Source organism: Ambystoma mexicanum, chromosome 1q, assembly GCF_040938575.1.
Source record: "Ambystoma mexicanum isolate Mex_15411 chromosome 1q, UKY_AmexF1_1, whole genome shotgun sequence".
Classification (NCBI taxonomy): Eukaryota; Metazoa; Chordata; class Amphibia; order Caudata; family Ambystomatidae; genus Ambystoma; species Ambystoma mexicanum.
The window spans coordinates 1462390255-1462402602 of record NC_090922.1 but is presented as its reverse complement, the minus strand read 5'-3'; the positions used below and the strand labels follow the sequence as shown (position 1 = coordinate 1462402602).

At 41.8% G+C, this 12348-nt stretch overlaps 1 protein-coding gene across 1 annotated transcript in view; it reads left to right on the top strand.

Annotated features, from left to right (window-relative positions):
- Positions 1 to 12348, top strand: part of HECTD3 (HECT domain E3 ubiquitin protein ligase 3) — a 623726-nt gene that overhangs the window by 136767 nt on the left and 474611 nt on the right. Inside the window, exon 4 of the mRNA XM_069642356.1 lies at positions 10949 to 11084. Coding sequence (XP_069498457.1) covers positions 10949 to 11084 — 136 coding nt within the window. The remainder of the gene's footprint in view (positions 1 to 10948; positions 11085 to 12348) is intronic.

The following is a 12348-nucleotide window of genomic DNA, read 5'->3' as shown; positions in this document are numbered from 1 at the left end:
AAATGTATCCCATGTGACTCGGCTGCAGCTCATGCTCGGGTGATTGATCTGGCAACTATCATCTGATTCCCCATCTTTTCTGCAGCCTTCTCTTTCATTAGTTCCTCCTCTGAATACTCAGGCTTGTACTGGTAGGGCTGTATTGTTGACATTGTATGAGGAAAGTAACAAGTGAAATCAGTTCTGCTACTGTAAGTAACGGTTTGCAGGGGCTTCGTACTAGGAAGATAGCTGAACCGAGCAGCAACGAGCCACGAGCGATCTAAACTAAATCCAGTGAAACTATTGACAAAGAAACTAGAGTGTTGTCTGATCAGAAAGGGTCTGTTTACACTTCTTAAGGAAAGCAGCGTCCTGCCATTTCCATGGAGATAGGTCAATGACTTGCGCAGAGAATGTTGAAACGAGACTCGCATTGGCGTTGTGGAAAGGGTCGAGTGCATGTAGTGATGTCAGCTTCAGGGACACAATGAGTTATTGCCGCGAGCGCACTTGAACTCAGGGCGATGCATCAACGGATAAGATTAGCACAAGATGGCCATGGCCAACACTTTGTTTTCGCATGTGTAAAAGTGAGAAAAACAAAGGTAAGATGCATAGGACATTTTTTTTTATGATCGATCACAGTATGCTTAAAACAACATGCCCGAACGATCGGGTCAATAACATGTTTGAGCGCACTGTTCCGTTAAGTTGCCTGAAAAATCCTTAAAATGCCAAGTTGCAGTAGAACCAACAGTATTGTGGTTGTCTATAATATTGTCAGAGAACATTATATTGAAAATTGGTGAAGCAGTAGACTGTGAAGCAAAGGATCCTGCTTTCACAGTGCCGCTAGCAGAATGGATTTGTCAAGTGGGAAGCAACGCCCTTAGAAGAAGCATCCTGACAAGTTATACGAAAGATACAGCAGAGATTACAAAAAGATGGATCGTTGTTGAAGCACTTTTGTTTTGTACTTTGCCAAGTCTATCCTGAAAGTAGGTTATCCAGGATTACCATTGGTGCTGTTTTCTTTGTGGAGATTGGAAAGAGAACTTTTCAGAGAAAGGACTGTTGCCAGTGGATTTTTGTTTGGATGAACTTTTGTTTCTTTTAGAACTTTTCAAGAATTGATTGAAGACTTTACTTTTTTTTGGGAGAGATTGACTTGTGATGTTCCTGGGAAAGAGATATACCAGGGACGAGTCGAAGTTATCCAAGTCGCTGGTTATTTGGTAATCCTTTATGCTGTTGATGATTTACTTAAATGTTTTGGTGTTTCGTGAGAGCCATTTTTGTTTTGTAGATCTTCCCCTTAGAACGTAGAATAAATTAAGTTGGGTTTTCTTTGACATTTCTTGTATTAATAAAATGTCAAATTGTGGGAAAACTACAAGCACTTGTCTGCCTCGCATTACTGACCCCGCACACCAGTCACATGGTAATAAACATTTGGCTGCCAGCCAACCAATTGTCAGTTCGTCTTTGGAGAACTTTTTCCTGGTCTTTTCCTGGTCTTTCTCCCAGATGTGGATTCAGGTTTTTATACAGAGTAATAAACTAACGGGTCATATCTGCCCCAGGTTGGCAGTAGCCATGATCATATATAGCAACATCCACTTAACTTGCTATTTGATTTATACAGGGGGTTTTCGGTAGCAAACGCCCCTGGGTAAAACAGGGTGTACCCCTGCTTCACTCCAACAAATCCTGCCAACAACCAAGGAAACCAGCACAGCTATATGCAACTCGCACATGCCAACAGGGTATTTTAGGGCACTCTAAACCCGAGGAATATATGGTCTCGCATGGGCACAATCTATAATCACGTTTTTGACAACTGCTCATCAGGGAAAGGTCCTGTAAACCAGGTCAGGGGAATCAAAACTACTTAGGGCTTCTCACCAGAAATGTAGGAAAGAACTTTGTCCCATTCCTTCTCAGAAACTGGCATCTTCCATCTTGGGGGTGTATTTCTGCATGCTCTGTGATGTAGGGTTTGCAGTTCATGTCCATTTGTCTCCCTATCATCTTACAGGATTGAGTTAATTGATCCATTTTGGGCATGAACCATAGTTTAGCCGGATCAGATCCATCATTCCCTCCACACCCTATTCGGAAAAGTTTTCTTCCATCAAGGACAGATTGGAACACTTCTCTCGCCAGTTTACGTGTTTCAGGACATCTGGGAACCCCAGCCTCCCACAGCAGCATAGTATAACATGTAAAGCTCTGGATGATCGTAGTCCGGTATACTTCTTTGAGCATTGTGATGGGTTGACAAGACTCTCTCCACAACAGAGTTCTTCTGATTCCAACACTCCTTTAATCTCTGAGTTTGAGTGTCTGAGGAATCCCTCCCACCCTTCACGTGCCTGTCAAATTCGAATTCGTTGCTAGCTGCTGCCAAGAAACCTTTAAAAAACTTGCCATGAAAGAGAAAATAGCTCAGACTTCGTACCTGAATGCAGGAATTGTAGCTCAACCCTTTGACCTACCCAGTTGATGTCTTGCTTTTTACCAAACACCTTTGCAAAGACCGAAGTACTTGCCGTTTTTGGAGTTTTTTTCCCATTTGAACAGGTGAATAGGTACCTTTTTGTTATTGGTTTGCACCTCTACAAATATTCTCACACAAGTGTGATCTCTATAACCTGTTTTCATAATTATTGCATAAACCTTTTGCGACAGTAGATTCCTGTGAAATTGTTCTTTCTCCTTCTTATAGCTATCACCAGTACTCTGAATAAATGGCATACCGATCTAGTTCACACTCTAAGGGCCTCATCACTAGCTGGACGGTATCCCGGCAGCAATACCACCGGTATACCGCCCAATGCTAATAGCTATTAGCGCTACCGGTAACTGCGCTGGTGGTAATGGCCCCGAAAACGGTCCAAACATGTTCATTTTTGACCTCCAGCAAAAAGCTGGTGGTACAAATGCCATATTACGCCCAACTTGTGATTTTGCCAGCACGTAAATGCGGCAGTAATACTGTTACCAGCGTATTTAAAGGCTCAGGCAACTTGTGATGAGACCCTAAATATGACCAGTACTTCCTTATAAAAACACAAGTGTGATCCCTTTTAACCTGTACTGCTCAGGTGAAGTTTACAGACCAGTGGCATTGACAGCACCTTCCACAAAGAAGACCTCTGCTATAGTGCTCACTTATCTGGGCCTTACCAACCAAATGCATCTTTTCACTTATGGGGCATTGCTAGCAGATCTAGAAAAGATGAGCGATGAAGCCTTGAAGAGGCCCGTTTGCCCTTGATAATGGAGGGTCCACTGCTATTACAAGGTATGATGAACTGAAAACATACATATCTTTTTAAACAGATATAAATGTTGCCTTGCCTAAAAATAGACCACCAAGGAATGTGGACTACTTTTTATTCAGACCTTCTGGTACAGGTAAACCTTTGTGTTTTGATGCAGAATTCTCACCATAATGGGGATTTGCAGGCATTTGGTAACCGACAGGAGTACCTCTTTCAACAAACAATGCACATGAAAGGGGGCAGAGAACGGAGCTCTCCCAATTCTCTCGCGTCGCCACTGGGCCGGGACTGGCTCTGGTGACAATCCTGGTGACCTCCTGCCCCCCTTTCCCACCGACTGGGTCATGGCTCTCACCCCATTACATGTAAGAGCATAAGTGTCCCCACAATTCTTACTGGGTGCCTTCCTCTCTTTGGGCGCTTGCAGCATACATAATCCTGACTCTACCGGCTGTCTGTATAGGAGCTTGTGGTGTCAACACATGGCAGTTGGAATCCTTCTCATGCTGACTGTCTTTGTGTTTGTATTCATAGAAGAAATGGGTGTTTAAAACTTCATGACATTCAAACTAACGGTTACATAGAGCACAGGCAATTCTGTATATGTGGTGGTGAGGAGGTTCGAGTGGCTATGTACCAGGGATAGAGATTGGAGGGTAAAACAATATGTTTAACATTGGCAACCTGAGGCCAATATTTGCCAATTATATAGTGGTAGGCCTGAGAGTAGAATGCAACAGGTGGTTAGTTTGAATAGTTGGGTGGATCCACTTAATATATGGATTTTATGGCTGAGAGAATTCCAGTGGAGTGGGGCATGTAGGGAAAAGGAGCAAACAAACGGGAAGTGGCACGGGGTACAGGAGTGAATGATACGTTGTCATGAAGTTTGAAACACCCTTAAGTTTGAAACACTACTTTTGCAGCAGTCATGTGAGTACTGCGGCTCCTTTGTGCCTTTTGATGTGTTTCCTGGATGCTGGCACAAGATGTTGGTTACATGGTGCTTCCAGTTGTCTGTCTCCTGTGTTTGACCCTTACAGCTGCAGGGTGTTAGTTGGTCTATCATACAAGGCATATCATCTTTTTCTGATGCTCGGTAAAAATAGACTACTGAGCTTTATGGAGAAGAGGCATGGCTGGAGATAAGGGTCTGCATGCAAGGATTGTGGCATAAGCAGGGCAATAATTCAGGCCTTTGCTTCTGCCACCGTACCACCTCAGTGGTAGCACTGACACTGGATGAGTCCCCAGTATGCCTCCCGACACCAGCTAGAAGGGGGACCAGGCCTGCTTACTGGCCTTGTCACGGTAACTTGAGATATTGGATTATGAACTGGGCATCAACCCTCTTGAGGATTTTAGATTGATAGAGAAGGAGAGAGAACGGTCTGTAAAATGAGGGGGTTTTGGTGTCAGCAGTTAGTTTCTTTAGCATAGATAGGACTGTGGCTGTTTTGAAAAAGGCTGGGGAAGATACCAGGAGAGACAGAGACACCTCCAATTTGTGAAATAAATCAGTCAGTTGGAGTGAAAAATGGGTAGCAGCGAGAAGGCTGGATATATTTTGAGCGCTAGAGAAGTGGGAAAGAAAGAGTGTTTGGCAGATGGGAGAGAGAAGGGTGGAAACAGTAATCAGTGGAGAGAGGGTGTCTGAGGAGGAAATGGATTGGTTCTTGGGGGCAGCAAAGCATGGCTGAAGGGTCCTTGATGCAAGGGTGCATGTGTAGAGTGGAAACAAGATTAGTATAAGAGAAGAATTTGGTTATGTCGAGAGCTGTGGTCTTTGCGCCAGTACTATAATCAACGACACACAATTCTTCACAGCAGCTGAATGGCTGGGGATGTACATGCATGAGAAGGCAGGAGAGAGGGGGTAAATGGACAGCAAAGGGTAGTTATCATTGAAGTGGCCACGCAATGCGCAGTGAAATTCAATTAAGGTGAAATCAATGGAGTGAACAAGTGGAGGAGACTGAGCTTGGAGTAAGATGTTGTTGTGCTGGTGGGGATTTGTGATCGATAATGGGGGTTGATATTAGAGTGATCTTGTTGTGTGGAACCTGTTTTGGGGTACCTTTTTTAGTAGAGCTCAGCGCCCTATTGTGTTTTGAGAGGATATATATATCCAGGTCGCATCAGCATAGGTAACAACGGAGTCCTTGGTTCCTCAACTCTGTTTGGAAAGAATATTTAGTTTTAGCAGTTACACTAAAATATGCTCATGCGCGTCTCTTTTTTGGTGATACAGTATTTTTATATCAAAGGGTGCCCTTTATGATGACACGTGTTTCGACGGTATTTCCGTCTTTTTCAAATCAGGGCAATGTACAAAAGTCAAAAAATGTGTTGCCATTGTCCATGGTGATTGGGCCATTTTATGTTGTTTGGTTCAAAGGTAAATCAAATAAAAATAAGACAATTTTGCACAATTCAAGCAGTCATTGCAAAAATCCTTTTAGAAAGAAAAACAACATTTTGTACATTCACATGAAATATTGCAAGAGTTAAGAAAATAAAGCAGGGCCATTTTGGGAGGGGAAAATGGGCGGGGGGTTTGTGGCTATTCAAAAGAGAAATGTGAGAGAAAGAAAATAGAAAAAATTCAATGTATTGTTGAATTCACTCATTACAACGTTTGTTGATAAAGATTTCCATAGCTGCACCAAGTTAAAACAGTTACTGTACTACAAATCTGGTTCTGCTTACCCGATCCCGTGTAATGCACTTTATGTTCTTAACCGCTTGTAGATCCAGTCATGGGGTAATCCCAGCTACACCCAAGAAGAGATTGCAATTACTTAAACGGACCTGTCCGGGCTCTGTGTTTTAACACAATGCTTGATTAATGCTAATTCCTGAGTCCTGCTGCAGTCTTTTGTTTCTGCGTGTGTTGTTTTTTTGGTTCATGTGAGTTCTGGCGAGAGTTAAGTTTGTTGTGATTGTAAACCAAAAATTATGCTGTAGGGATTCTTAGATCCTGTTAATAACATTAGTGTTCTATGCGTCTGTTATTAAGCGTGTGTTGTGATATATCTTGTTTAATTTAATGTGATCAAGAGCGTTCGAAAAAATGCTGTGTCCCATATTCATAGAAAGTAATGAAACGTATGCACGTGGGTCCGCGTGCATCTATTTGACTTGATAAATGGTTATGTCTAAAATCAGGGATTTTTTGCTGGATTGCCGGATTTAAAACAAGATCAAAATTTGACTTTCAAGGCTGCGGATAAAGGAGGAAAGATTGTAGTTATGAATCGAGAGGATTATGTAACAATGGCAACCAATCGTTTAAACACACCTTTCTGTTATGTCACACTAAATCTAACCCTAAACTGGAGATAATGACTGAATTAAGAGATGCAATAATAAAGTGGCACAGACAAGGATTGATTACAGATGAGGAGAAACAGTTTTTGGACATGCGACAACCAATCTTGCCTACCATATGTTTCTTGCCAAAGATTCACAAAGATTATGAAAGGATACCAGAGGGAAGACCCATTTTAAGCGGAATAGGCTGGGCCACAATGAACATGGCTGAGACATGGCTATAGACAACATACTTAGGATTTGGTTTTGTTAACCAAGGGTCTATTTGAAAGATACCACCTCAGCAATAAACAAATGGGCATTAATAGAATGGCATACGGACTACATATTAGCCACCTGGGATGTGAAATCATGGTATACATCTATTAGACATGACACAGCAGTTGAAACAAAAGATTACATTTTCTCAAAAGAGACTGCATCCAAATTCCAATCTGTTATCATGCTCAAAGAGATGCTACTATGAATTTTACAGAACAATGTGTTCATTTTCAATTAGGAATTCTTCAAACAGATCAGAGGAGTGGCTATGGGGGTAAAATATGCCCCTGCCCTTGTTAATTTAGTGATATCCATGTATGAAGACAGATAGATTTACCAAGATGAAGCATACGAACAACGTGTACTTCTTTGGACTCGATACGTAGATGATGTCTTACTGATTTGGAAAGGGGGCAAGGAGACATTGGAATACTTCAGAAACAGCCAATTCGAACCCAATGGGAATAGAATTTACTGGAACCTCAAGTACTAACAAGATTAACTTTCGGGATCTCAATATTTATGTAATAGACAACCAATTGAAGACAAAAACCTTCAGAAAGGAAACGGAGGCCAATTCAACTTCGTTTGCTACCAGTTGTCACCACAATCCAGTGATCCGAAAAATTCTGAGTGGTGAATATATCAAAGCCCGTAGGAAATGCACAGAACAAGGGGTTTTTGAAAAAGAATGCCAACTACTCACAAGAAGGTTTAAAGCAAGAGGCTATGATAACAAAACTGTTACCAAAGCACAAGAAGGAGCGAAGAATTTGAACACAACAGAAACCCTAAACCCCAAAATAGAAACCAGTAACAAAATGGAAAAGATCAGTCTCATTACTACATATTGTGCAAACAATGGGACTTTGAGAAATATCTTAAAGAAACTGGAATCTCTTATAATTGGACCCACATGTGAAAAACGTCAATGACAGTCCATCCATCATTTACAAACAAGCCAGAACTATCGAGAATATACTTAGCCCATCTCTACTCCCAGAACTGAAAATGACCACAATTAACAAAATGTTTCAGAAAATGCAGCTCATGTTCAATGTACAAACACGCTGTCGACATCACATCAACCTTTGAGGACAATTACGGCACCAATCACACCATTGTTGACCATATCAATTGCAAAACAAAATTTGTTGTATATGCCATCATATGTCAATGCCAGCAAATTTACATAGGAAGCACTATCGGGGAACTGAGGACCAGAATACGAGAACACTTCTCATCCATAGGAAATCAAGACATCAACCTACCATTAGCCCAACACTGGCAAAAAAAACATCAGTGGCGTGACAAGATTATTGAGATTTGTGGGTTTGAGAAAAGTGACCCTTGGACCAAGACGGGGGAACCAGGAATCTAAATTAAGACAAGAAGAAGCCAGAATGATTTGCAGATTTTGCTCAGTAGAAAGAGGCTTGAACTCGGACAACGAGATGTTCTCCTTTCTGTAATCGGTTTGTGTGTGTCTTTCTTAGGCCTTGGAGCCTTATTAGACCAGACATTTCCAATTTGCATTTGCTCACAATACAATGATGCATGAAAGGTTAATGTGTAATTTCTGTATAATGACAACAATGACTAGGGACACTAACTATCACCAAAAGAAAGATTATAGTTACTACAAGTCATTAATTACTATCACATAAGATAATGTGCACCAACAAGAATTATCCAATCATGACTAGTTTGTGGTTCTTCAAACACGACACAGAATTATGCATGGAAAGGTACATATGCATATTAAGTGCATTACTTGAATCCATATTACCTTTGCACAACAAGCGAAATCACTCTCTCTGTACACAATGATTTAAAATCACCATGACCATCACTTTCAATGACCACATAAACAGACTAAGGAGAAAAAAACTTAACATCGACCACAAGAACAGGGAACACTATTACAACCATTTATGGGCAACCTAACATCTGCGACTAATATTAGAGGGACTCGGGAATGGTAATGAATGCATTAAGCAGGAAGTACAATTCAAGAATCACGACCCGTGTTACTTACACTAAGACGGGGGACCGCATATTGGTAAGAATTCCCCATCAAATGATGAAATTTAGCATTTTCCAATTTGTTCTACAATAAAAATGCTTAGATTAAAAAAATATATATTTATTAACCCGTAATGTGGGTACAATGTTTTAAAACTTTAACATCAGGTGGATATGATGGCACAAAACTCTAACTAGGATATTTATTATGCAAGAAAATGGAATCTATCATACAATTGGACAACTAAATCCATTACTCTCTCATGAAGAGCGACATCCGTAGGTAGTGAGCCATACGTTTGCATTATACACTAACATGGACAATAGCCCAAAACATGGCCGCTGTAATAGGCACAAACGTAGGACTAGGTTGCCGAGCAACCCAACAAATAACAATATGGAGCCTGCTCCGAGGACCGACTCTAACAAGGACAGAAACACACGGAGCAGTTAAAAGTAAGGTAAGAGTCTTCCCGACCCCCTCCTCCCTGTTTTTAGACATAACCATTTATCAAGTCAAATAGATGCACGTGGACCCACGTGCATACGTTTCCTTACTTTCTATGAATATGGGACACAGCATTTTTTCGAGTGCTCTCGATCACATTAAATTAAACAAGATATATCACAACACACGCTTAATAACAGACGCATAGAACACTAATGTTATTAACGGGATCCAAGAATCGCTACAGCATAATTTTTGGTTTACAATTACAACAAACTTAACTCTCGCCAGAACTCACATGAACCAAAAAAAACAATACACACACAGAAACAAAAGACAGCAGCAGGACTCAGAAATTAGCATTAATCAAACATTGTGTTAAAACACGAAGCCCGGACAGGTCCGTTTAAGAAATTGCAATCTCTTCTTGGGTGTAGCTGGGATTACCCCATGACTGGATATATAAACTGTTAAGGACATAAAGTGCATTATACAGGACTGCATAAGCAGAACCAGATTTGTACAGTGACTGTTTTAACTTGGTGCAGCTATGGAAATCTTTATCAACAAAAGTTGTAATGAGTGAATTCAACAATACATTAAAAAAAATTCTATTTTCTTTCTCTCACATTTCTCTTTTGAATACCCACAAACCTCCCACCCTTTTCCCCTCCCGAAATGGCCATCCTTTATTTTCTTAACTCTTGCAATATTTCATGTGGATGTACAAAATGTTGTTTTTCTTTCTAAATGGATTTTTGCAATGACTGCTTGAATTGCGCAAAATTGTCTTATTTTTATTTGATTTACTTTTTGAACCAAACCAAAATAAAATGGCCCATTCACCATGGACAATGGTAACACATTGTTTGACTTTTGTACATAGCCCTGTTTTGAAAAAGACGGAAATAGTCGAAACGCGTGTCATCATAAAGGGCACCCTTTGATATCAAAATACTCTATCACCAAAAAAGAGGCTATTTGTTTTCTTTCTCAGGAGTAATGGGCGCATGAGCATATTTTAGTGTAACTGCTAAAACTCAATATTGATATTAGAGTGGGTGAGTGATGAGCAGTGAATAAGTGCATTTTCAGAGAGGGAGGTTTAGTTGTTGAAGCATTTGCAACCAGGGTGGAAAATAGGAGGATGAAGTTGAGTAAGCTGCCCCAGTTGTGAGTTGGAAGGTTATGTCGGTCGTCCAGTGAGTTGTCAGAGAGTGGAGTCCAGTTGGAGTGGTTGGGCCTTGGAGATGTTCAAGAGGTTAAGGTGTGTTCATTATGGCAGCAGGTACATTGGCTGGAAGTTTCAAATAAGAGTTCATGAGAAGAGGTGTATGGTGCCCGGTCAGAGGTAGATGAGGAGGATAGAAAGAAGGGTGCAAGCAAGGAGTTTGACCGAGAAATGCTCAAAGGAGGAGGGTGGTTGAGAGGCCTAAGGGTGCAGATGGCCGGTCCTTACTAATTATGAGAACAACCCTCCTGCCTTTTTGGAGAAAAGAGGGGAGTGATCGAAAGAGGCAAAACTGGCATTAAGGGTTTACCGGGTGGCGTTGTCATGGGGTGGATAGCTGGTGAATTAACTGGTAGTGACTCTGTCCTCGTCTCGTTGCAGATTTGTTCCTCCCAACTGGAATTACGAATGTGATGAAGATTTGGTGCATTTCTACTCTGATCACATACTGAAGGAGGATGAGAACCTGGGGAACATCAAGCAGTACGTTGACAGCATCGATGTATCTTCTTTCATGGTACGGCAAGTGGATAATGTTCCAAATGTAAAGTTATTAACACCCAGTTTTCAGATACCCAGTGGAGGTATGTTTTTAAGCACTACAGGTTTTTAAAGACAAGGGATGTTGGGTAAGAAAGCCCCCCTGACATTTTCGGTGGCTTGTCCCTCCCTCGCCCACCTTTCCAGTGTGCTTCCCTATTGTCCCATATGGCTGCAACCCATTTTAGTCCCAGAGACCCTGTCGTCCTGAACATGTGTAGACCAGTAGGATGGTGGCAGCTTTTATTTAGGCTAAACCAAGGTTATACCAACTTTTACTGCATTGTAGCCCAGTTCACTTCTATGGTAGTTGTTACCAACTCTGATACTGCATTTTCCTTTGGTTTTCTCTGAGCCCCTCTGATGTGATGAGAGATTCTGGGCTACAGCTGAACAGCCGTGCTATGCCAGGTTGTAGCGCTGCTGTGGAATGTGTGTTACGCCTCAGGCAGCTGTGATGAATCAGAGGATGTCATCACTTCTTTCCCTGCCCAGAGATCTCCTGTCTGCTCGGTGCTGACCGAGACTGCCAGGTGTAAGCAAGGTCCGTGGAGCCAACTGGCTCATGAAAGGAATGAGGGAGGAAGACTGCAGAGTCTGCAAAGCTGTGAGAATGCAGAGCATGAAGGACGGCTTCCTGCCGTGCAGCTGTACCCGAGAGCATGCTCTGTGCTACTGGAGACCAGGGGAATGCGCAGCAGATGAGCGTGAGCCGCGAGGAGGATGGGAATCGCAAGGCAGAGGCAGCAAACCCGAAAGGCTCAAGCGGGATGCTGACAGGCTGCTGCTGGTTCACTGTGGGAGAGCCAACCCCTGCTGCAGTGACCCGGTGAGTTCGCCCAAGGGAAGAGCTGACACCGGGGCATACCAACCATGGTACCATAAAGAAACAAAAGTAAATGATATGAATGAGACGGAACAAAAAAACAGAACAAAATATATTATAAGAGACTGTCAAGTTTGCAAGAATGTGCAGTATGCAGGTGAAGACACCCTGGCAGGAGAGTATACCAGGCATTTCAAGTCACAAGTTTATGAAACCAAATAGGTGAGAATAAGTGGTTTGCATACAAATAATGCCTTAGCAGGAGAAGTACACCAGGCATTCGCAAGTCAGAATTGTTTACATATAATCCAAGCCATGGCAAGAGAGTGTACCAGGCAAGATCAAGCTGGACAATATATGAAATAAGGTTAGGGTTTCTGTTTCAGTGAACTCCAAAACAATCAGGTAATTGACA